Source organism: Dendropsophus ebraccatus, chromosome 1 (genome assembly GCF_027789765.1).
Source record: "Dendropsophus ebraccatus isolate aDenEbr1 chromosome 1, aDenEbr1.pat, whole genome shotgun sequence".
NCBI lineage: Eukaryota > Metazoa > Chordata > Amphibia > Anura > Hylidae > Dendropsophus > Dendropsophus ebraccatus.
In genome coordinates this window covers 208,314,343-208,340,998 of record NC_091454.1, presented here as the reverse complement: position 1 = coordinate 208,340,998, position 26,656 = coordinate 208,314,343, and the positions used below count along the sequence as shown (strand labels likewise).

At 44.3% G+C, this 26,656-nt stretch overlaps 1 protein-coding gene and 1 non-coding gene across 5 annotated transcripts; both read right to left on the bottom strand.

Annotated features, from left to right (window-relative positions):
- Positions 1 to 426: 426 nt before the first annotated feature.
- On the bottom strand, positions 427 to 498 carry TRNAH-GUG (transfer RNA histidin (anticodon GUG)). The gene has a single exon. It is a non-coding gene; the product is annotated as a tRNA-His (tRNA).
- A 5,162-nt stretch (positions 499 to 5,660) lies between these two features.
- LOC138768098 (ubiquitin-like protein 5) lies at positions 5,661 to 22,520 on the bottom strand. 4 transcript variants are annotated; one of them, XM_069946167.1, is made up of 5 exons: positions 22,500 to 22,520; positions 8,705 to 8,768; positions 8,455 to 8,538; positions 6,955 to 6,992; positions 5,661 to 5,857 (listed from the first exon to the last, which is right to left on the bottom strand). In XM_069946167.1, the coding sequence occupies exons 2-5, from the start codon at positions 8,758 to 8,760 to the stop codon at positions 5,814 to 5,816; spliced, it is 222 nt and encodes a 73-aa protein (XP_069802268.1). In that variant the 5' UTR covers positions 8,761 to 8,768; positions 22,500 to 22,520; the 3' UTR covers positions 5,661 to 5,813. The 4 variants fall into 4 exon arrangements, with proteins under 4 accessions (XP_069802268.1, XP_069802244.1, XP_069802259.1 ...); XM_069946143.1 differs by lacking the exon at positions 22,500 to 22,520 and adding an exon at positions 22,148 to 22,198; XM_069946158.1 differs by lacking the exon at positions 22,500 to 22,520 and adding an exon at positions 15,322 to 15,382.
- Positions 22,521 to 26,656: the final 4,136 nt, after the last annotated feature.

The following is a 26,656-nucleotide window of genomic DNA, read 5'->3' as shown; positions in this document are numbered from 1 at the left end:
TCAGACTGGAAAGAAAATGCCACTTCCCGCAGGACATACAGCAGCTGATAAGTGCTGGAAGGTTTTTAAATTTACAATATTACAGAAAACATCATGTGTCATTTTTCATACGTTTTTCTATGATTTTGGGAAAGGTTAAATAATAAATATCATATTGCGATGTCGCGTTAAACCACAACCACATGTGATATCTATAGAAACCTATACGGGAAGAAATAGCAGACAAATTTGATCGCTTTGTTGCCATCATGCACATGACATTACACACACCATAGAAATACATGAAATGAAATGTTGCATCGTGAAGCAAATACATAAGATATCACAATGCAGACCAATTATCTGTGACCAAAATTCAGGGGGCCCCTCAGCTCTGCAAGAGTTAATATATGCAGTGAATTGCTAAAAAATATAGAAAACTGAAAGTGCCGTGACCCGGATTCGAACCGGGGTTGCTGCGGCCACAACGCAGAGTACTAACCACTATACGATCACGGCTGGCTATGAAAGGTGGAGGACTTTTAAGGCCTTTCCAACGACCTAAGGCCGGATCTGGTCAAAGTGGATAGTGACATGAATTTAATGGCGGATTTTACCCTATGAATAAAGAAAAAAGTACAGTGTGGTACGGAATATATACATTGCATAAAATGATTATATTGCTGCAGCATCAGCTGTTATCTCTAAAGGAAGCTGCTGTTGGCTGTACACTTTTCCTGCAGTGGCCTCTGCTGGAGAAATGTAATATTACATGCTGTCAAATGTCTATATAGATGGGTTTGGTGTGAGACAGAGCTGAGAACCACATAATAGGGTGGTTTTACAAAAATTCAGATATTGCTGGGGCTTTTGTAACCCCTGGTTCCCCTCAGCTCCGTTTTGGCTCCTTCCAGTGCCCCTAATATCCTGTCTTTCTCCTGCCTCCAAGATGAGTGGTCGGAGCAGGACCTGCCAGCCGTGTCCTGTATTAGGGTCCATTTACACAGAAAGATTATCTGCCAAATATGTGAAGCCAAAGCCAGGAATGGATTTGAAAAGAGGAGAAATCTCAAGCTTTCCTTTATGACCTAATCTATGTTTATAGTCCGTTTCGGGCTTTGGCTTCAAATCTTTGGCAGATAATCTGTCAGATAATCTTTCTGTGTAAATGGACCCTTATGGTGCGTACACAGAGAGATTTATCTGACAGAATTCGGAAGCCAAAGCCAGGAATGGATTCAGAAAGAGGAGATATTTCAACCTTTCCTTCATGACCTGTTCCCTGTTTATAGTCCATTCCTGGCTTTGGCTTTAAAAATCTGTCAGATAAATCTCTCTGTGTAAACACACCATAATGGTGCGCTTACACAGAGAGATTTATCTGACAGATTTCGGAAGCCAAAGCCAGGAACAGACTATAAACAGGGAACAGGTCATAAAGGAAAGATTGAGTTTTCTCCTCTTTCCAAATCCATTCCTGGCTTTGGCTCCCAAAATCTGTCAAATAAATCTCTCTGTGTAAACGCACCATTAGCCAGTGATTGACTGAGCAGGGGGATTTCCGGAACAGGAGGAAAACAGGAGACTGGACTAAAAAGAGCCGCACAGGAGTTGTGGGGGACCAGGGGAATGTAATTTTAAAAAAAAATCTATTTTTTAAAGGCCCTAGCAGCATCAGAATTTTTGTTAAATGTTATGGAACCCCTTAAAGGGGTATTCTGCTCAAACATAACTTTTCATATGTTGCTACCCATGGTGAGACTAACAATTCATTCTATACATGTTATTATCTATTCAGTCTCCTTCCCCCAGTTCTCAACTGCTGCTTCGTGCTGAGGACACAAAAAACTGTATGTGAGCTTTTCTCTCTATCTCCCCCTCCTCCCTACTGTTTAACTATTTGTTATTCCCAAATAACATCAAGAACAAATCAGTGCTGTATTGGTTTGGATCTGCTGCAGTCTAAGGCCGGTAAGAGGAAGGGATCCCCCCTCCGCGGTCGGATCGTCCAGGGGGAAATCCAGCCACTAGACCACCATGGAGGGCCTATGGAGGGCCTTTAAATGCAGCTGTCATGTTTGACAGCTGCATTTAATGGTCCAAATTAGCCGGCGTGGCGATCAGCCCACTATAGCCATGGTCTCGGACTCCTGATAGCAGTTGGGATTGCGGCAGTTTAGATTGGGGTCGCAGCACGGCTTCCCTCTGAATCCCCCCTAATGGCGCCATAACATCAGATACGTCGTTAAGGGGTTAAAGTCCTGGAATTTCATATAATGGCTGATAACAGAGATATCCTCTGCAAACAATCTAATGAGAATAGCTGATAACAGAGAACAAAAATTAGTGAGTGCTGTGTACATCTGGCAAGATCTGGACCTTCATGAAGACCTTTCTGGACCAGTAATAATGGCTACTGCCACTAACAAAACTTCTCCTTACTAAATTACAAAATTCAGATGATATTTCCATGTATAACTGTTTTGCCAACAGGGTTATTTCTGCATTATTTTTATTTTAGATAGCAAAAAATTAAAGATGCCGTGACCCGGTTTCAAATCAGGGTTGCTGCGTCCACAACGCAGAGTACTAACCACTATACGATCACGGCAGCATCGACAAGCCAGGTAGGAGTCAAACCTACAATCTTCTGATCCATAGTCAGACGTATTATCCATTGCGCCACTGGCCCTGTAGGTGGTCAACAAGGCCAATATCCACTGGTCACATTGGCTATTGGCCAGTATATGGCAGCAGATCTTAACCCCTAGATGACTTAGGACATACAGGTACTCCCTGGCCACCAGACGACCCATGATGTACCCTATGCCCTGAGTTGCTAATGTGTTATGAAGCGCGCTTAGGAGCGGAGCGTGTTTCATAGCAGATGCAATCAGCCCTCACCATAAATGATAGTCTCCACCAATCACGCTGCAACCTGTCATTAACCCCTTAAATGCTGCAGCATTTAAGTGCAAGTGATAGAAGCAGCTCCTGTCCCTTACAGATCAGGACCCCCACAGTGAGATTGTGGGTATCCTGATCGATTTCCCAGACCGCCGGAAGTCTCTTACCTTCCTCTGTGCGGTGTGGATGGCGTTCTGCTCATAGAGTCTGCCACAGGCAGGCTCTATGAGAAGAATGCTGATAACACTGATCAGTGTTATCAGTGTATGACCTATAGAATAACAGTGTCATGTCACTTTTACCGTATAGTGTATTACGTAGACACAGGAACCCCTAAAATTTACAATATTGCATTGTTCTTTTCTAATTTCACCCATTTATATTCTTATAAATAATATTTTGGGGGTGCCGTCATACATTTTATGGTAGATTGAAAGGCGCCATTACAAAGTACTATAGACAGAAAAATTAAAGTGCTCTTAGAAGAGGAAGAAAAAACGATAAGTCCCTATCAGAGACAGAGATTGCTGATGTAAACAAGTCCCTATCTGCAACTTTAAAGCTTCTTTGTAATGCTAGGAGGATTAACCCTTTGAGGACCAAGTCCAAAATGATCCAGTGGACCGCACAAATTTTCATTTTTGTGTTTTCGTTTTTCCCTCCTCCCCATCTAAGAGCTCTAGCACTTTTAGTTTTCTATCTACAGGCCATGTAAGTGCTTGTTTGTTACAGGAATAGTTGTACTTTGTAATGACGTCTTTCATTTTACCATAACATGTATGACGGAATCCCAAATATATTATTTATGAAGATATAAATAGGTGAAATCGTAAATAAGAATGCAATATGGTAACGTTTGGGGGGTTCCTGTGTCTACATAATGCACTATATGGTAAAAGCGACATGATACCATTATTCTATAGTACAGCCCGAACACAACTATATGCATGTTTACACAGTTTCTTTTATGTTATATATATTTTTTTAATGAAATCCTTTTTTTTTTTTTTTTTTTTTTGCACTTAGTTATTAATAAAATGGGCCTATTGTGACGCTTATAACGGTTTTAGTTTTTCACCTACGGGGCTGTATGGGGTGTCATTTTTTTCCGCCATGGTCTCTAGTTTTTATTAATACTATTTTTGTGAAGATTGGACGTTTTGATCACTTTTTATAAATTTTTTATATATATAATGTAACAAAAAACGCCGTTCCCCGTTCGTGATGACGCTTGCTATATTTTAACAGATCGAACGATTACTTATGCTGCAGTATATTATATGTTTATTTATTTATTTTTATATATTTTATTTATATAATGGGAAAGAGGGGTGATTTAAACTGTTATTGGGGGAGGGACTTTGGGGTAGTGTAATAATGATTTTCAATTTTTTTTTTTAAACACATTTTAAGTCCCCCTGGGGGACTTTTACATGTATGACTTTGCTTATTTACACTGATTACTGCTATGCCATAGGCATAGCATTGATCAGTGTAATAGGCTTTCTGCTCATTGAGCCTGCCTGTGGCAGACTCATTGAGCCGAAAGCCAATCAGGCCGCACGGAGGAAGGTAAGAGACCTCCGGCGGCCCGATATAGCGATCGGGACCCCCGCAGCCACACTGCAGGGGTCCCCATCGGTAAGTGACAGGGGACTGCCCCTGTCACTTACACTTTAACGCAGCGATCGCGGCGTTTAAGGGGTTAATGACACGCTGCAGCCTGTCATTAATAGTGAGGTGAGCAGCCGTTCAGCGAGCAGCCAGCCCTCACCTCCTATGAAGCGCGCTTCATAGGTCAGGACGTACCGGTACGCCCAGGGTTGTCTGTGTACAGACTTTCAGGGTGTAGCGGTACGTCCTTAGTCGTCTAGGGGTTAATCACAGTGAGTTCATCCGAAACTTAACCTCAGATTAACTCTCTAGCATTAGGTTATGTGCACACTACAGAATCCGGGCAGATAGCTTCCCCCCCCCATTTCCACCAGTCCCATAGGCTCCATTCTATGCTCTGACGGATTCCGCCGTCCACCCAAAGAATTAATGTGTCAATTCTTTGCGCAGATGGCGAAATCTGCCTGATAATAGAATTGAGCCTATGGGACTAAAAGAAGTTAATTACAAATCTATATAACTTTCTGATATCAGTTGATTTGAAAGAAAAAGATTTTCGCTGGAGAACCCCTTTAAGATATGACTGTGACATCAATGTGTGATTGGCCTTACCATAGACTTATAACATTATGACAGTTTGTCCTTTTACACAGCTTATTCACTAAAGAGGTTATCCAAGATTAGAAAAATGTAGCTGCCATCTTTCAAAAAGACAGCCACCCCTGCCCACTTCAACTTGGTGAACAGCCCGGGGGACTATGGTAAAGTTAATCTGCCCCTGCTTTAAAGATATTTTCTGGTCACTTTGAAAACAATTACCATGGCAGGGAATAGATGGGAAAAACTATTGCAGTCCATAGCTACCATGGCTTCAGACAGCCTGGTGATGGTGCCCCAATATCATCCCCCGCTGTGGTCACATGCACTTCTCACATACGCCCAGGGATTGGCTGCAATGACTTGTGTTCTGTGTATGGGGACTACACTGGGGCACTTCCACTGGGCAGTCTGAAGCAACAATGGATCAGTAAGAAATGGAGGGGTGAGTACAATCTTTTCCTTTTTTTTCTTCTTCTTTTTTTTTTTAAAGGATGGAAACCCCTTTAAGAACTTCAGACTCAATTCATATGTACAGAACAAAATTTTATTTAAAAAAAAAAAAAAAAAAAAAACTTTTGTCCAAAAAGCAAAATGGTGGCTGCAGTTTTTCTGATGGTCAGAAAATGTTAGAATATAAGATTTTACTGATCCAGGCAGTGAGATTCCAGAGAATAGAGAACTGGGGCCGGGAGGGGAGGAGAAGAAGATGTTGGTTACTGGTAATATAGATCCATGCTCATCCCATCATGAATTCCATCTGGAAGCAATCGGTTAAGGAACTATTTGTCTGGACATATAGCAGACGGTCCGACAAGATTTCCATCCTTTCTGTGTTTTGAAGCCATTCTAATATTATGTGTGAACCCAGCTCAAATGCCATGTTCCACAGCCCGATCAATAATGTAAGCAAGCAAGCTCGTGTAGCAAGGGCTATATGCATGTATGTATGTATGTATGTATGTATGTATGTATATATATATATATATATATATATATATATATATATACATACACATACGGACATAGCTAACAACATATATATATATATATATATATATATATATATATATATTCATTTATATCGTTATACATACCTGTCTACACTCCCAGCGTTCTCCTGTCTTCTGCCCGCAGACACCAATGGAACTTTCCGTCCTGTTTTGGCCAGTGATTGACTCACCGGCTTGTCACTTCAGAGACCGGCAAACACTGGGAGCATGGACATGTACGTACAACATTTACTATTTCTACATAGTCATCAGCCATTGGCTGTGCATCGCTATAACACGATACAATGCAGACCCTATGGACGATGATTTTTAGGCTGGAATAAATTACAACGATCAGTCAATGAGCGTTTTATCAGCTGATTGTTGTATTATTACACAGAGCAATAATCTGCCAAATTGACCTGATTTGGCAGATTATCACTCCATGTAATAGGGCCCTAAAACTCCCAGCAAACAGATAATTTTGCAATAACTAGGTTCTTTTTTTTTTCCCTGCAGTGGCCACTACAGGAGAAATGTGGTATTACATGTAGTCATTTAAATAAAGCAGGGATGGGGAACCTTCGGCCGTCCAGCTGTTGCAAAACTACAATTCCCATCATGCCTGGACAACCAAAGCTTCGCTGTAGTTTTGCAACAGCTGGCGGGGCAGAGGCTAGGTCAACAAATGTGCAGCAAATAGAAAAATATATGATTCAGGTCATTACGTATAGAGAGATCTCATTTTTACACTAGGCTGTTTAAATAGTATTTTGGGACTCACATAGATGTCCTCTCATAGTATGGGAGCTGGTCAGTAATAAAGAATTAGGAATGTACCATGTCTTCATACTCAAAAGGATACAGTCAGCAAGAGACACATGGTCCTTAAATATTGTATACCTAGATGTGGAGAATACACAGAAAATGTAACATTAGAACCTTATTTATATACAATCATTACAGAACAAACCCAGTCACAATAAATATTAACATCTGTCTACCAATAAATAAGTCCTTATAGGGGATACCCACAATCCATGTTTGAACTCAGTTTAAATAAAGATATAATCTATATAAAAAGTATAGTCACTGATCCTGAGTTGCATCTGGTATTATACTCCAGAGCTGCACTCACTATTCTGCTGGTGAGGTCACTGTGTATTATAATAATAATAATAATAATAATAATAATAATAATAATTATTTATTTTTAAAGCGCCCTTAATTCCAGAGCGCTAATACATTACTTATCCAGTACTGATCCTGAGTTACATCCTGTATTATACCCCAGAGCTGCATTTACTATTCTGCTGGTGGGGTCCCTGTGTACATACATTACATTACTGATCCTGAGTTACATCCTGTATTATACTCCAGAGCTGCACTCACCAGGGGCGTAGCTAGGATTCATGGGGCCCCATAGCAAAAAACTGTATGGGACCCCCCTCCCCTACACGCTATAAAATATATATATATATATATATATATATATATATATATATATATATACGGTGATGTGGCAAAAAAATACGCCTTCCGACATGCCTGGCGTCATTTATTTACTCCCTAGGAGATGTTAATACAGTAATTCACCTCATCTGTTTTTTCTATGGACGTTATGCATACAGCAGAAAATATCTAAGAAAACCATGACTAAGGACCCAGTGGGGTCTGAAACGAGTCGGTGTTATATGTATGTCCAATAAAGCATTCGATATTATCTGAGCTGGAGAGGATTCTGTCTTCTTTTTGTATATGATACCCCGGAGTCCAGGGGAAGTCTCTCCGTGCTCAAAAGTCTAAGGCAATCAAGCCAGGAGACATGACTGTATATTCGACTGAGTGCTGACCTCACATATGTTCTCTTACCTTTTGCTTAACCCTTTATGTACTGCAGTGTGTAAGTGACCCAGTGTTCTCTTACATGCTGCAACACAAACAAAGGGTTAATACAGAAGACAATTAGCTCTCTCCTTCACTACTCCTGCACTGATAACCCCTGACCTCTGCAGGAGCTCAGAGAACAGAGGTCAGAGGTTAACAGAGTAGTGAGGCAGAGAGCTAATTGTTAACCCTTTTTTGTGTTGCAGCATGTAAGAGAACACTGGGTCACTTACACACTGCAGTACATAAGGGGTTAAGCAAAAGGACACAGGAGGCTCTTATCTTCCCTGGGCCCCCTCCCTCCATGGGCCCCATAGCAACCGCCTTCCCTGCCTCTATGGTAGCTACGCCACTGGCACTCACTATTATACTCCAGAGCTGCTCTCACAATTACATTACTGATCCTATACTGATCCTGAGTTAAATCCTGTAACATCCAGGATCTATGCAGCAGCTGAAGATCATCCCTGGTACTCACCACTTCTTCAGGACTATCTTCTCCCACTGTGTTCCTGTTTGAGCAGCTATCAATTTCTTCAGGTCTTTGATGGTGTCCTCTGGACTTTGTGGCACCAAGATAAGGAAACTTCCAAACTAAAGAATTACCTGCTCTAAAATGTGTGAAAAGGATATCTAGTGCAGAGAGAGATGGAGCAGGTGCCCAGACACTAAACCATAGATAGCAGAGTGCAACGTCCAGTCACTGGTTACAGTGGGAAAAAGGATACTTGCAATTTACTTGCATTTTCTTCCCCGAACTGTCATTGCAGACAACCTCAATCATGATGAACCCTAGAGATAAACACATCAATCAGTCATCAGTCAGGTTTATTCTCTCTCTCTATAGGAATGGTGAGAGTCCTCCTTAAAGGGATTATCCAGTCTTCGAAAACCAAGGCCACTTTCCTCCAGAAATAACACCTTTCCTGTCCTCAGTTTGGGTGTGGGTTATTACAGCTTAGTTCCACTGAATTGGATAGAGCTGAATTGTGATACCACAAACAACCTGAGGGCAGGGGTGGTGCTGTTTTTGCAAGAAAGTAGCTGTGCTTCCTCTAACCCTGCATAACCCCTTTAAATGGGATTTTAAAGTGTATAACGAGAGTCCGTAAAAGCTCCCACTGGGGGCAGGCTGGCCCGCCTCCAGTGCTTCACCCAGTGGCGTAGCTACCATGAAGGCAGGGAAGTCTGAAGAGTGCTATGGGGCCCCTGCAGGGAGGGTGCCCGAGGAAGCCTGATCTGCCTTCATGGTAGGTACTGTATGCCACTGAGGGCCAACCACTGTACCCCGCTCTCCCAGGGGTCCAGAGGTGAAGAGGGACCCACCACTGCACTGTTCAGCCCCTTCACTGTAGTGCCGGGTGAGCGGGCTGAATATCAAAAGGAGAGGAACAGAGGAGCAGGACCTACCAGGTCCTGCACGGCGCAGGAGAGGGATGAAGGACCTTATGATCACATGACCCAAAGGTCCTCAATACTTCTATGTGAAGATCAGCCCGGTCTACAGGAGGAGGAGTGGGGAAGCCTGGGAGCTGTAAGTGCTGTGTATGTTTGTCAGTGAGTGTATGTATGTGCAGTGTCCCAGTATAAAAGGTTCTTCTCCATATATATGTATATCTGTATTCCATTTGTTCTTGTACTGGAACGGGTTAATGGCCACTGCAAAGAGCTCAACTTATGTTGCCCCCCAGTGTTCAAGTTTGGTATCATCCTCTGTATTCCTCATATTCTCCTATGTACAATAAAGGAGAAGTCCGGCCAAAAATTTATTTTTTATATGTTATTACTTATGGAAAGTTATACAATTTTCTAATGTACATTAATTATGGGAAATGCTCATACACTAAATTAAGGGAAATAGCAGTATATCAGGAAGTGTTAGAATTCTCTCAGAACCAGTGACGTCACGACGAATGGTGTAATTCCTATGGAGTGTCCAGCAGGGGGCGCTCTATATATAGAAGTCAATGAGTACCATTGACTTTTATATATAGTGCACCCCTGCTGGACACTCCATTGAAATTACAATGGATGTGTGTATGTAATGTAATGTTATGCACTGTATTTTGCGATTGAATACATTTATGGGATACTTTGGGGAGCAAGGACACTTGATCCCCTAAGTATCCCATAAATGTATTCAATAAATACATTTGCAGGGCACCGAGCAGGGAGGGAGAGAAGTGCCATCTACCTCCCCCCTCTCTGCTCAGTGCTGGGAACATATACAAAGTACTACTCCCCCATAATCTGCAGATAATGGGGGAGTAGTACCTGTGCTATCTTATCGCCGCCCGCGCCGCCGTCGCTCACAGAAGTGTCCCCTCCTCTGTGAGCGGCGGCGGCGTGGGCGGCACTTCTATGAGCGGCGGCGGAGCAGGCGTCACTTTTATGAGCGGTGGCGGAGCGGCGGCACTTCTATGAGCGGCGGTGGAGCAGGCGGCACTTCTAAGAGCGGCGGTGGCGCGGGCGGCACTTCTATGAGCGGCGGCGCGGGTGGCACTTCTATGAGCGGCGGCGCGGGCGGCGATAAGATAGCACAGGTACTACTCCCCCATTATCTGCAGATAATGGGGGAGTAGTACTTTGTATACGTTCCCAGCACTGAGCAGGGAGGGGGGAGGTAGATGGCACTTCTCTCCCTCCCTGCTCGGTGCCCTGCAAATGTATTTATGTAGGACACTTGCTCCCCTAAGTATTCCATAAATGTATTCAATCGCAAAGTACAGTGCATAACATTACATTACATACACACATCCATTGTAATTCCAATGGAGTGTCCAGCAGGGGCGCACTTTATATAGAAGTCAATGGTACTCATTGACTTCTATATATAGAGCGCCCCCTGCTGGACACTCCTTAGGAATTACACCATTCGTCGTGACGTCACTGGTTCTGAGAGAATTCTAACACTTCCTGATACACTAAATTAAGGAAAATAGCAGTATATGAGCATTTCCCATAATTAATGTACATTAGAAAATTGTATAACTTTCCATAAGTAATAACATATAAAAAATAAATTTTGGCCGGACTTCTCCTTTAAGGTAGTGGGTCTAGCCCATTCTAAAACCACTGACACTTTTTTGGGGTCCATCTGGACTGACTCAGGAGTAATGACATACTCCAGGAACCCAATCTCCTGTACCCCAAACAAACATTTTGATATTTTAGCACAGAGAGAATTCTTGTGAAGTCTAGACAAGACCTTGTGTACATGTTTAACATGTAACTACCAATCTGGGGAATAAATAAGGATATCATACAGATAAACCACCGTGTATTAACAAAATCTCTAGAAGATAGAAGGAGCAAGGTCAATTTTTGAGAACCAGCGGGCACCTACCACCTGGTTGAGGAGGTCCAGAATCAGCGGAAGTGGATGCAGGTTATTTTATTTTACTCCCTGTAATCAATGCGGCGGTGTAAACCTCTGTCCTTCTTTACCACAAAAAAAAAAACTGCACCCATCGGTGACACCGAAGGCCTAATGTGACCCTTCCTCAGGCTGTCCTGAATGTACTCACGCATCGACTCTCGCTCTGGGGGGGGGGGATTAAAAATACGGCCTTTAGAAAACTTGGCCCCAGACACGAGATCGATGGCGCAATCATACGGACGGTGAGGGGGAAAAGTGCCAGCAATGGCTTCACTAAAGATGTCAACATAATCTGAAGTGAATTTAGGAATATCAGAAATATCTTGGACTGAACATGCAGCAGGAAGCACTTTAGCCAAATGAGAACCACAAGAATTCCCCCATTTAACCAGCTTGGTGGCTCTCCAGTTAAACACAGGATTGTGCTGACCTAAGTCCACCATGGCAGTACAGGGAAGAGAAGTACCATTATACAACAGGGTAACTTGCAACAGAAATCAAAGTCTTTTGGAGGTACCTGGGTGCCTGAGTGACCCTCCGGACCATCACCCGGGCACTGGCATTTCCTGGCTTCTGGGATGGTTTCGATGGACACAACCTCAGGAAGTGGCTCGATTTCCCGCAGTAGAGACAAAGAGAATTCTCCATCTGGTGTTTTCTCCTGGTGGAGGCATTGCCCAGAATCATGGGCTCATCTTGAATCTCGGGAGAAGAGGATGGCTCGGGTACTTTGGAAAACAACTTGGAGGACTGAGCTGACCTTGGCTGACCTGGAGTCACCCCCGACCTCTCTTGTTTTCTTTCCCTCAATCTACGATCTATGGTCATGGCTAGTGTCATAAAGTTTTTTAGGGTGTCAGGAGTGGGGTGACTGACCATAACGTTCTTGATGTTGTCGGACAATCCCTGATGAAATAGGGTCTTTATTTGCGAGTCCAGCCATCCAGTCAGGGTGCACCATTAGCATAATTTTGCATAGTATTCTTCTGCGGTGCGACAGCCCTGCTGGATGGACAGAAGATGGGACTCCACCACCGCAGCCTGGTTAGGATCGTCGTAGATCTGCCCCAATGACATAAAAAAAGACCCCACCGAGTTCCACTCGGGAACCTCATCCGGAAGGGACAGGGCCCAATCCTGTACCTGAAATACAGATAACAGGATTCCCTGAAGGTCCGGAGCTTACTAGTGTCCCCTTTGAAACCTGTCCGGCAACAGCATCTTAGTTTTGTGTTTCACCACCTGTACCGTTGCTGTTGCTGAAACTGGGCTGTCATGGGCGGAGGGGTAGTGAGGGTCAGACTATCCACCCGATTAGACAGTCGCGCCAACAACCCTGTGACGCCCTTTAGTTAAGTGGTCAACGTCTTAAGGCGACCGAGTTGTCAGTACTCATGCCTATGTCTGGTTGACTAAAGTTAGGACCTGTGATACATTGGATTCCTCACTGCCATAGCATAGCAGGGATCAGTGTTATCGGCGATCTTCTCATAGAGCCTGCCTGTGGCAGGCTGAATCAGAAGACCGAACATAGGACTGCACGGAGGTAAGGAGAAGACCTCCGGCAGTCAGGAAATGTGATCGGGACCCCTGCAGACACGCTGCTCCGGTCACTTATACTTAAACACTTGTCTCGGCGCGATCACGGCATTTAAGGGGTTAATGGCGGGCAGCCACGCGATAGCGGTGGCCCGCCATTGAGGGTGAGGGCCTGGCTGAAGATAGCAGCCGGTCCTCACCCGCTATGGGGCGAGCTCAGCTCGGGACCACGCCAGGGCGTACATTTACGCCCTCCTGCGTTAAGGCACAGGCAGTGGAGATATAAAATGTACGCCCACGGTCGTTAAGGGGTTAAAGAAATCAATGGGATTAGTCTGACATGATCTGCCCACAGTAAAGCCATGCTGGTTTGGATCCATCAAATTGTTGATTCTTAGGTGATCCATTATTTTCTTTTTTAGAAGAGTTTCCGTCATTGCTACTACTACAAATGTTAAGCTAACTGGCCTGTAGTTACTGGGCTCTTCTCTACTCCCCTTCTTGTTGATGGGTATAACATTTGCCATTCTCCAATCATCAGGAACATCTCCTATTAGGAGGGATTAGTTATACAGATCTGTCAGGGGGGCAGCAATCACAGATCAGAGTTCTTTAAGAACACTTGTGGACACCATCTAGACCCTTTGCCTTATTTAACTTAAACAGGCAAGTTCCTCTGCAACTTCAGCCTCTGAAAACAGTGGAGCACTGTGTCCAACCATCCTGAGACTATTAAGGCCTTCTTCTGAAAGTACTTTTCTGTGCAGTGGATTATGCAGAATCTCAGGTCTCTTATTGTAATGAAGAGGCAAAGAGGAGTTGTTTATGCTGCGCTCTGGCACACCTCACCACTCCTTCCCCTCCCTCCTCTTCATGAATAATCAATGCTGCCCGGCCTCCTGCTCGCTCAGCTGTCAGTCAATGTCTTTGATTGCAGACCAGTCCTCTGTAGCCAGTTTATATCTGTAAGAAACACTCAAAGGAATAGTTGAATCTCCAAATCGAATGTGTTGGGGCTGTGGTCAGGGGCTGGCTGGCAAACTTTGGCCTGGGGGGCAAGCACACAGCAGTGGCCCATGAGTAGCGGACAATCATCAGGGCACATATACTTAAAGGAGAACTGTTGCTGAACCTAAACATCCCAAGCAGGCAGGGGGTGAGGGGAGCATAATAAAGAATCCATACTTACCTGTCCCTGTGCCCCCGCAGTGCAGTGTCTCTGCTCACAGACCAGCCTCCTGCAGCTCCTGGTCCTGCAATGTCACGCACTGGGGCAAGTGGGTTCTTCCCGCCGGAACATGACAATGCAGGAACGTGAGGAACAGGATAACAGCAGCTGTGAGAGAGCTGGTGACCCTGTGCTGCAGGGGCACGGGGTTGAGTAAGTATAGATTCTTTTTTATGTTCCCCTGGCCCAGGATTTTTATATAAGGCCAGAGTTTAATCTGCTCTGGATTGGATTGTACCTGGTATGGACATGGACATCATACTATTACTTACACACAAGGTTTGAGATAAGGGGAACGGGGTAATCTAACAACTTAGGCTGCAGTACCACCCTGCACCACCAGATGTCACCTTATCAAAATGAAAACAACCCACACTATGCTTTATACAAACGAACACTGGGCTTAGTTCATAAAAAAATATATATAATTTTTATTATGTATACATTGGTACCAAATACATATTATATCTTATTCAAGTAAAATTTAAAAATGACCACACAAAGTTGATTAAAAAATATTACATAAAAAATATTACATAAAAAACTGGTGTCAGCAGATATAAATCATCATGGAAGGTGTAGCTATGATAAAATCTTTTGTTTTAGCACTCTACCTCAATATGCTGCACAGGGGTATATATGTATCTGGGAGCTAAAAAGTCTCCTAATATCCCATATGCTTACATATAATTTGCAAGGGGTCTAAAATCAACTACCATTATCCTCTAGTTCTATTGCACTCACCCATGCTGCCAGAACACCAGAAAGAGCCGTCCCTACGTACGTTTCGTTGTCTTCCTCAGTTCCCTGATTTATATCTACTGACACCAGTTTTTTATGTAATATTTTTTAATCAACTTTGTGTGGTCATTTTTAAATTTTACTTGAATGAGATATAATATGTATTTGGTACCAATGTATACATAATAAAAATTGTATATATTTTTTTATGAACTAAGCCCAGTGTTCGTTTGTATAAATCATACTATTACTGACCAAACCTTGTATACTAATATAACCAATAATACTACTATAAAAGGAACCAATAATACCCCCACACCTTGACCACATACTATAATCACACAGTAACTACATTATAAATGGTTCCTACACTGGTACTACACTTCACCACACAGGGGCAAATATTCCCCCAAACAAATAGAGGTGTAAGTACAGTGCAGACACATCCAGTGACTCACAGGTGACGTCTTCTCTGATCAGAGTCGGTCAGGTTTCCTTTTCTTTTCCATCATGAAGACTTCTTCCAACCACAAATCATCACAGCACCATCTGCCAGACAAACATCTTCAGGACCTTACTTTTACAGCACCTTTAACCACCTCTATATAAACGCTCTATCATAGTGCCCTTAAACAGTAGAAGAGACTTCTTTGAAGACCAATCTGTAGTCGTTTCCCTTTTCTGTGCTTCTTTCTATACTTAGATCCCTTCTTTATGCCTGTATCTGTAGTTAGGATCCATCATTGTGTCCTCATCTGTAGTAAGACCCCTTCTTTGTGCCCTCATCTGTAATGAGACCCCCTCTTTGTGCCCCATCTGTAGTTGTGCTCCCACTCTTTGCCCTCTGTAGTTTTGCCCTCACTTTTTGCCCTCACTTTGTGCTTCCATCTGCAGTTAGCCCCCCCTTTGTGCTAAATAAATGGTACCCCTTTGTCCTAATGAACTGTACCACCGCCCCCTTGGATAAACTGTGCCTCTTATTAACTGTGTTTATATTAAATAGTGCCACTGTCCCCGTGTTATACTGTGCCCACAATGTAGTTTGCCACTGCTTACTTAATAAACTATATAACCTATGCCCTCCAATGTACTGTTCCACTGTCCCCTCTAATGTACTGTACCGCTGTCCTATCTAATGTACTGTATCACTGTCCTATCTAATGTACTGTACCACTGTCCCCTCTAATGTATGGTACCACTGTCCCCTCTAATGTACTGTACCACTGTCCCCTCTAATGTACTGTACCACTGTCCTCTAATGTACTGTACCGCTGTCCTCTAATGTACTGTACCGCTGTCCTCTCTAATGTACTGTACCACTGTCCTCTAATGTACTGTACCGCTGTCCTCTAATGTACTGTACCGCTGTCCTCTCTAATGTACTGTACCACTGTCCTCTCTGATGTACTGTACCACTGCCCCCCCCCGCCCCGATGTACTGTACCACTGTCCCCTCTAATGTACTGTACCACTTTCCCCTCTAATGTACTGTACCACTGACCCCCCCCAATGTACTGTACCACTGTCCCCTCTAATGTACTGTACCACTGTCCCCCTAATGTACTGTACCACTGTCCCCCTAATGTACTGTACCACTGTCCTCTCTAATGTACTGTGCCTCTGTCCTCTCTAATGTACAGTACTACTGCCCTCTCTAATGTACTGTACCACTGTCCCCTCTAATGTACTGTACCACTGCCCCCCTAATGTACTGTACCACTGTCCCCCTAATGTACTGTACCACTGTCCTCTCTAATGTACTGTGCCTCTGTCCCCTCTAATGTACTGTGCCTCTGTCCTCTCTAATGTACAGTACTACTGCCCCCTCTAATGTACTGTACCACTGTCCCCCTCTAATGTACTGTACCACTGTATCCTCTAATGTACTGTACCACTGTCTCCTCTAATGTACTGTACCACTGTCCCCTCTAATGTACTGTACCACTGTCTCCTCTCTATTGTACTGTACCACTGTCCCCTCTAATGTACTGTACCACTGACCCCTCTAATGTACTGTACCACTGACCCCTCTAATGTACTGCACCACTGTCCTCTCTAATGTAGTGTACCACTGTCCCCTCTAATGTACTGTACCACTGTCCTCTCTAATGTACTGTACCGCTGCCCCCTCTAATGTACTGTACCACTGCCCTCTCTAATGTACTGTACCACTGTCCCCTCTAATGTACTGTACCACTGTCCTCTCAAATGTACTGTACCACTGTCCTCTAATGTACTGTAGAACTGTCCTCTCTAATATACTGTACCACTGCTCTCTCTAATGTACTGTACCACTGTCCCCCCTAAATCATTGTTTTCCAATCAGTGGCCCCTCAGCTGTTCCTAAACTACAACCTCCATTATGTCAGCAGCACATGATGGGAGTTCTATTCTTGTAGTGGCTGGAGTGTCACATGTTGGAGAACACTATACTAATTAAACTGCCCCCCCCCCCCCCCAATTATTGTTTCCCTACCAGTGGCAAAACTACACCTCCTATTGTACCCTGGTGGCAAGGAATGATGAGAGTTGTAGTTTAGTAATGAATTATGGGTACTGTTTATTTAGTGTGGTGTTTTCCAATATGTGACTCTCCTGCTGTTCCTAAACTAGAACCCCCATTATATCTGGCCAGCAGAGCATGGTGGGAGTTGTAGTTTGGTAACAGCTGAGGAGCTACTGTTAGGAAGCAATCATTTAGGGGTACAGTTTATTTAGTGAAGTGTTCTCCAACATGTGACCCTCCTGCTGTTCTTAAACTACCATCCCTATTATCTCCTGCCACCAGGGCATGATGGGAGTTATAGTTTTGCACTGAGGAGTCACATGTTGGAGAACACTACTAAATAAACTGTACCCCTAAATGATTGCTTCCTAACATGTGGCTCCTCAGCTGTTACCAAACTACAACTCTCATCATGTCCTGCCACCAAGGTATAATGGGAGTTGTAGACATGCAAGAACTGGAGAGTCACATGTTACAGAACAAAGCACAATGCCCCCCTACCTCCCCAATATACTTACTAGCAGGTCCACGCTTCTCTTCTGTTCTGGCCTCTTCTAATCAGGTCTGACCAGAGCAGAGAGGAGCAGGCCTGGCTAATCACACTGCAGAATCACGGAGTGGAAGCTGGCTGGCCGACAGGGAGGTGAGTGTCCTCTGCTCCAGCCAGCCCTAGTCTACTGTATAGTATTGGTGTCTTACAGCTTACAGACCCCAATACTATACAGTAACCCCCCCAGACCCCCTCCCCAGATACCTGTCAGCACAGTGGGCGGTTCCTCTCCCAGCAGGCGTCCTCCTCTCCCTCCTTCATGGGCAGTGCACTTCTCTTCACTCCCTGATGCAGCAGGCTGCCTGCACCAGGCTGCCTGCACCACCAATGAAGTGAAGAGAAGTGTGAGAGAGAGAGAGAGAGAGACAGCGTCACAGTGCAGCGGCCGCTACTTCCGGGAGCCTTAAAGAGGCAGAGCGGACAAATTAATATCCGGCCTCTGCGGCCCTTAAGTGTCCTGGGGGGGACCGGCCCAGGGGGCATATGCCACCCTGCCCCCCGGCCCAGTCCGCCCCTGGCTGTGGTCTAGGAGTAACTCACATGTCTAGAAACCTACCAGCAATTCATCCTTTTGTTTAAATCCCCTAATGAAAATAAAATAGAGGTCTTTTTTTTCTCATTATTGTATAATTTTTAAGGCTATGTTCCCACACAGTATTTTTGCTCAGTATTTTGGTCAGCATTTTGAAATCAAAACCAGAAGTTGATTAAAACACAGTAAGGCTATGTTCACATACCGATGAATAGAGTGGACTGCCACTATGTAATTGCAAATAATGACCATTATTTCAAAACAGCGGCCAGTGTTTCAAAATATCGGCAGTTATTTGCCATTAAATGGCGGCCATTCACTCAATTTAAACAGCGTGAGAACATAGCCTTTATGTGTTTTTAATCCACTCCTGGTTTTCAATGCAAAATACTGACCAAAATACTGAGAAAAAATACTGTGTGATAACATAGCCTTAAAAATGATACAATAATGAAAAAAAGAAACAGACCTATAATTTAATTTCCATCAGGGGATTTGAACCAAAGGATGAACTGCTGATAGGTTTCTAGACAAGTGAGTTACTCCTAGACCACAGCCCCAACACATTTTAGGTCAGAGATTCACCTATATCAGAGTGTTTCTTTTAGCAGAAAATTGCCCACAGAGCACTAAACTGCAATCAGAGACACTGGCTGACAGCTAAACCAGTAGGAGATCGGGCAGCATTGATTATTTATGAAGAGGAGGGAGAAGCAGTGAGGCGTGCCAGAGTGTGGCACAAACAACTCCTCTTTGACACTTCATTACGGTAGGAGACGTGAGATTGTGCACAATCCACTGCATGGAAAATTACCAAAAGGCATCATGCTCACTAGGGGACTGCCATCTCTAGTAAACCATAGTGGATTCTTCTTCCTTTTACCTTTGCTAACTTTTCATACATGTAGTTGCCTTTAATATGGCATTTTTTAATACTGCCCAATAAGCGCTGGCTCACAATGTTTTATCCCACCCTTTTAAATTGTTTTCTAAATACTCCCCCATATGTATTTCAGATGACTGTCTATTTAAGACTATGCCTAACATAAATGGCCACCCCGCCTCCCCTTCTCTCTGCTCTGTCTGTACTGTACAAAATATATCCCGGTATAGCGATTTTCCAATCATTAGAATCTTTGGACCAAGCCTCTGTTACAGCAATTAGGTCCCAACCATTTCTAGACATTATGCCCGTCAGCTCACAGATCTTGTTTCCTAAGCTGCGAGCATTCGTACACATTGCCCGAAGATTACTAAGATTCATTATACCTTTATTCCCAACTTCATCTACTGCACCAGCAGCATCTACCTTACCAACAATAATCGCATCAACTGCACCAACCATTGCATCTACAGCACCAACCACTGCGTCTACAGCACCAACCACTGCGTCTACTGCACCAACCACTGCGTCTACTGCACCAACCACTGCGTCTACTGCACCAACCACTGCGTCTACAGCACCAACCACTGCATCTACTGCACCAACCACTGCATCTACTGCACCAACCACTGCGTCTACTGCACCAACCACTGCGTCTACTGCACCAACCACTGCGTCTACTGCACCAACCATTGCATCTACAGCACCAACCACTGCGTCTACAGCACCAACCACTGCGTCTACAGCACCAACCACTGCGTCTACTGCACCAACCACTGCGTCTACTGCACCAACCACTGCGTCTACAGCACCAACCACTGCGTCTACTGCACCAACCACTGCGTCTACAGCACCAACCACTGCGTCTACTGCACCAACCACTGCGTCTACTGCACCAACCACTGCGTCTACTGCACCAACCACTGCGTCTACAGCACCAACCACTGCACTTTCGCAAATCCCAATACCATTATTCGTCTTTACTGGTTGGGGACAGAAATCCTCCTCATCGATTACATTTCTGTCCCCTTTATCTAGTTTATATGCCTGTCCAAAAACTATCTGAATTCCTCACAATGTACTTGTGTACCTATGTGTGTTGGATGCAAACCATCCCTCTCGAACATCTCCTTTTAAGACCACCTGCAAGAGTTATGACTAACAAACCCAAAACCTTTAGCCTTATGGTGCGTTTACACGTAACGATTATCGTGCGAATTTGCGCGATAACGATTGAATTCGAACGATAATCGTACGTGTAAACGCAGCAAACGATCAAACGACGAACGAGAAATCGTTCATTTTGATCTTACAACATGTTCTCAAATCGTCGTTTGCAAAAAAAACGCTGATCGTTCCATGTAAACAGTCGTTCGCCGATTTAACCAATGTGTGAGATAGGCTTAAGCGATCGCAAAACGATCGCAAAACAAATTTTCCGTACGATGTATCGTTCCGTCTAAACGCTGATCGTTATGAAATAAAAAATGTTACTCCGACATTGTTAATCGTACGATCGGGCCAACCTTTCTATCTATACTAGCAGCCGTAACAATGTTTACAATCCGTTTCCTATCCCTGCTGACAGTAGCACCTGGGAGACATCTCACCTCTCTAAATATATGTTCACCCTGTCCTAAAACAACACCTCTAACAATCAAGTCACCTACAAGAAGATGCCTTCTCTCCTTACTACCCCTTACTTCTGCCCTTGACTTCTTGCTATCTTTCAGTAGCCCATCCAAAACAACATCCCCATTGGGAATCACCTGAGCAGCCATGTCTTCGTCAGCAACAGCATCTCGATCTATATCAGCGAGAACACAAACAATATTGCACAGAGAGGCCAAACGTGCTATGCTTCTGCTCCACAGCTCGCAATCTACCTGAACCAACTGTTTTTCAAGCCGCCCTTTTCCTAAGGTCTTTGAGGAAGTGGTGGCTGGTAACAGGGCTGCACAGTAACTCCTGGCTGGGATAGTCTCATCACATCAGATTGAAGTGTACAGACTAAGGGTTTTATTCCACGGGCCGAGGAGGGCCCGATCAACTATGTAAACGAGCGCCGATCTGCTAGATCGCCGCTCGTTTACTGGGCCTATTCCACGGCCCGATGATCGTTGAGCGAGGGCTGCAGGGACATTGTTACCTATGTCCTTGCAGCCCTTGCAGCATACAAAACCTGTCAGGTCTTCTGCTCCTCTCCGTCCTCCTCCCCGGGTCCAGCACGCTCTAGCTTCAGAATGGCCTGTCAGCTGGCAGGCCACTCAGCCAATCACAGGCCGCGGGGGTCCCGGCCTGTGATTGGCTGAGTGCTCCGTCAGCTGACAGGCCATTCTGAAGCCAGAGCGCTCGGGACCCGGGGAGGAAGACGGAGCGGAGAAGAAGACCTGACAGGTAATGTATGCTGCTGCTGCTGCTTCTCAAATCGTCGGTCGCCCGCCGTGCACCGCTATTCAACCGTAGCGATGCGCGGTGGGGGAACGATGATTTTAGGTCTGGCCCTAATTGAACGATTAGCCGATGACACAATCATCGGCTGATGGTTCTCTCTATTTCACAGAGCGATTCGGCCGATTATCGTTACTGTGGAATAGGGCCCTTAGGACTGCAGCCTAGAAATTTCACAACATAAACTAGACATCTGCATGCGAACTAGACAGCACCCCAAGTCCCTAAGGGTTCTATGTAAAACAGCAGCCAAACAAGAATTACACAGCACCAAACTAGAAGAATGAGTGAAAATAAGTACTGAATAAAACAAAAGAATCTCCTGCAGCTACCAAACTCCTGCTGTTTTTTTAATTACTCACTTTTGCCCCGTGTCACTTATGCCACGATGCTTCTACCAGCAGTCAATTGTCAAGAGTAAACTCACCAGAGTTGTTAGCTTCCTTATATACAGGTAAATCTTAATTAGGTGAATGTAGGAGGCTGGCTCTTTTCTTATGCTAATCTAATGGAATCAATACATTGGAATCTTGAATGACTACTCACACCCTGGCACATTAAAGGACAAGTGCCATGAAAAACTTTTTCCCAGTAATTGAAGCACATTACAAAGTTATATAACTCTGTAATATGCTTCAATCACCTATCTGCCTCCCTTCCCTGTCTTTTCCCCCCTCCACCCCCCACCAGGAAGTGTAAGAAACTCACACAGACCTGATTACTGTCGTCACCGTCACCAGGCAGCTCCTTCTTGTGAGGATGAGTCATCAGCAGGAGGGCTGCTCTAGGTCCTGTTACACCAGCCCCCCCCCCCCTCCCCTCCTTGTCAGGTGACTCTGCTTGCCCAGCTTATCTTCTCTAGTGACATGACTCCTTCACTGAGTCCAGGGCAGCAGGAGAGAGGGGAGGGGGAGCTGCCTATGTGCCGGAGTCAGTCTGAGGGAAGATAAGTAAGTGAGATGTCACAAGTGATGGCTTGCAGTTGTTCAGCCAATGGGAGCTGAGCAAGCCTGTCACCTGACAAGGCAGGGGAGGGGGAGGCTAGTGTAACAGGAGAAGGAGCTGAGAGAAGAGCTTGGTGACGGTGACGACAGTAATCAGGTCTGTGTGAGTCAGGACACTTCCTGGTGGGGGATGGAGGGGGGAAAAGACAGGGAAGGGAGGCAGAGAGGTGATTGAAGCACATTACAGAGTTATATAACTTTGTAATGTGCTTCAATTACTGGGAAAAAGTTTTTCATGGTACTTGTCCTTTAACACCTATTCACAAAATGCAGCAACCAAACAAAAACTCCAAACTACAACCTAGCAGTAATGACCAAATTAACCTCATTAAATTCAATTAAAAAAAAAAGTATTAGTCTTACCAGTAAGATTGTTTCTCCGAAATCTTCACAACAGCACAGGGACAGGAAAAGCACAAACACGAGAGGTTAAAAGCCCCTCCCTTTCCCACAATCACCAGTGTATTATAACAACTTCTGGCACCACGTGAGTACTATATATATATATATATATATAGATATATATATATATATATATATATATATATATATATATATATGTATATATATATACACACAGTATAGGGTGGGGTGTTGGTGCCGTTGTGAAGATTTTGGAGAAACAGTCTTACCGGTAAGACTAATACTTTTTTCTCTCCTCATCTTCACGACGGCACCACAGGAGAATGCCAACCATTTACCTTAGGGTGGGACCACGGCCTGAAGAACCTTCCTTCCAAAGGTGAGGTCTTCATTCCTCTGAAGCTGTAGCCTGTAGTGCTTCGTGAAAGTGTGCGGAGAGGACCAAGTGGCTGCCCAAAATATTTGGTCTATTGAAGCGGAGGCTTTTTCTGCCCAAGTGGTAGAGATAGCTCTAGTAGAAATGGGCCTTAATCTGAAGCGGTGAAGCTTGATTCAGAAGACAGTATGATTGTTCAATTGCATTACGAATCCATCGCGCTAGGACGCTTTTGGTTACCTTTTTCCCTTTATTTTTACCCTGGAACTGTATAAATAATGATTGGTCCTTCCTCCAGGGACTGCAAACAGTTATGTATTGAAGAACAGTTCTTCTTACATCCAATGTATGAAACTTCCGTTCCACCTTGTTTTTCGGTGAGGAGCAGAATAATGGTAGAATTATCTCTTGCGATTGGTGAAAGGAAGACACAACCTTAGGGAGGAAATTTGGGTCTGTTCTTAATACGATTCTATCATCCTGTATGATAAAGTATGGTTCACGAATGTTGAGGGCCTGTAATTCCCCCACTCTTCGAGCAGTGACTATGGCAACTAGAAATGCAGTTTTATAGGATAGCAATCTTATGTCCGTTTCCTCTAAAGGTTCAAAGGGTGAACGGGTGAGACCCTGAAGCACCGTATTAAGATCCCAAGGTGGATGTAGATTTTTTTATAGAAGGTGACTGACGTTGGGCCCTTCTCATTAATTTTTTGATCCATCTATGTTCTGCGATAGAACAGTCATAGATGGCTGAGAGGGCTGCCACCTGCACTTTTAAAGTGGCGGGCTTTAGTCCTTTCGTAAGACCTGCTTGAAGAAAATCCAGTATCTGAGTAATATTAGGTTCTGCTGGAAGGATTGGTTTTGTTGTGCACCAGGTTTAAAATACCTTCCAGACCTTCAAATAGATTTTATTTGTTACTGGTTTCCGACTTTTCTATATGGTGGAAATCACTTCTTCAGATAACCCTCTACTTCTGAGCATGCACCTCTCAGCATCCATGCTGACAGCTTGAGAGTCTGTAGATCAGGATGGAAAAGAGGGCCCTGGAAAAGGAGATCCGGTTCCTCTGGAAGGAGGATTGGAGGTTCTGCTGCCAGGTTCTGTAGGAGACCGAACCAAGATCTTCTCGGCCAATAGGGGGCGATGAAGATCGTCAGACCTCCTTCCTTCTGAATCTTTTGAAGAGTTCTCGGTATTAGAGGAATTGGAGGAAAGGCATATGCCAGACTGAAATTCCACTGCTGGGATAGGGCATCTATTCCCATCGCTCCGTCCCTGGGTTTCAGGGAAAAGAAGTTCTGAGACTTCTTGTTCCGGGCGTTGGCAAATAAATCCACCAGTGGATGTCCCCATCTGTTGGTTAACTGCTGGTAGATCCTGTTGTTGAGGCACCATTCTCCCGGGTGAATTACGTGTCTGCTTAAATAATCCGCACTTACATTCTCTGAGCCTCTGAGATGTGTCGCACTGAGAGATAAGATGTTTTCCTCTGACCAAGCAAAAATCCTTGCTGAGATGTTTTGAAGCGAGTTCTTTTTTGCACTGCCCTGATGGCGCAGATGGGCCACTGTTGTAATGTTGTCCGATAATATCTGGATGTGTGCATCTCTTAGAGTATCTTCTGCTTGTTTCAAAGACATCCAGACCGCCATCAGTTCTCTGTAATTGGATGATCTCGTCTTTATGTTCTGAGACCATAGTCCCTGTAGAAGGAGTTCTTCCACCTGGGCTCCCCATCCTGTCTTGCTTGCATCCGTGGTCATTGTAATTCTGGGGGTCGGATTCCAATGAACACCCTTTGCAAGATTTTCCGGACACTGCCACCATCTGAGGGACTGTCGGACCTGTGGAGAGATAGACATTAGTTTGTCCAGACCTGTTTGTTGATGATTCCAAACAGAAAGAATTTGTCCCTGCAGCATCCTTGAGTGGGCCTGGCTCCATGGAACGGCCGGAATACAGGCTGTAAAGGATCCCAGTAGAGACATAGCTTCTCGGATCTTGCAAGACCTCTTCCCCCTGAAGTTGTCTACTTTATTAATGATAACGTCTTGTCTAAGGGGAGAAAAGACATTTGCATGGAGGAATTTAAAAGGATTCCCAGAAATACCTTCTGGGTACTTGGTAGAAGATCTGATTTCTCTTTGTTTATCAGCCATCCCAGATTCCCTAGTAGATCTACTGTTACTTCCAGATCTTGGAGTAGCCTTTGTGGAGAATCTGCAATTAAGAGAAGATCATCCAGATAACATACAATGCTTACCCCTCTCAAGTGTAAATAGGAGGCCACCTCTCCCATCACACTCGTAAATATTCTGGGAGCTGAAGATATCCCAAATGGGAGAGCTTTAAATTGGAAGTGCTGAACTTTACCGACTGATCTTATCGACTCCATCTTGAACCTTTTCTATTTCACTACTTTGTTCAAGGGTTTTAGATTTATAATAAGTCTGTATGACCCGCTTGGTTTCTTCACCAAGAACAGGTTGGAATAATGGCCCTTCCCTAGTTCTGTCACTGGGACAGGCGACACAACGTCTGACAGTATGAGTTTCTTTACACTGTTGACTAGTTCTTTTTGTAGAAGTGGGGAAGATTGGCGGGAGATTAGGAATCTTTTGGGAGGAAACTGAGTGAACTCTATGTTGTAACCCTGTTGAATTATATCTAGAATCCAAGAGTTCTGTGTTATCTGATTCCAAGCTTCCCCATGCTTGGACAGTCTCCCCCCTACCAGGGTCATTGTTTTTCTTGGGAGCCTTTGGGAGAGTAAAAAATATTCTTGCTTTTACCTCCCTTCTTGTAGCTCCAGCGACCTCCAGACTTCCCTTTGCCTCTGGTCTGTTCCTGGTACCTAGGTCTTTTATATGGCTCGGTCTTCCTTGGTGTCTTACCCTCTGGAAGGGCCGCCTTCTTATCCGATGATTTTTCGCAGATCTTATCTAAGCCTGTACCAAGGACAGAATTCCCCTCAAAGGGTATACCACATAATTTCGATTTTGAAATGTTATCTCCAGACCAATCTTTTAACCATAGAGTCCGTCGGGCTGCTGTAGTAAAAGCTCCATCTCTGGCCGCTGCTCTAATTGATTCTGCAGAAGAGTCTGCTAGGAAAGCTGCA

Bases quoted from the DNA above. Each gene is read 5' to 3' on its own strand.
- LOC138768098 (XM_069946167.1), bottom strand. From the start codon at position 8,760: ATGATTGAGGTTGTCTGCAATGACAGTTCGGGGAAGAAAATGCAAGTA. The intron at 6,993-8,454 runs GTGAGTACCAGG...CTCCACATCTAG, and splicing joins AAGATAGTCCTGAAGAAGTG to GTATACAATATTTAAGGACC. The intron at 5,858-6,954 runs GTATCCTTTTGA...GATTGCTTCCAG, and splicing joins CCATGTGTCTCTTGCTGACT to ATGGAATTCATGATGGGATG.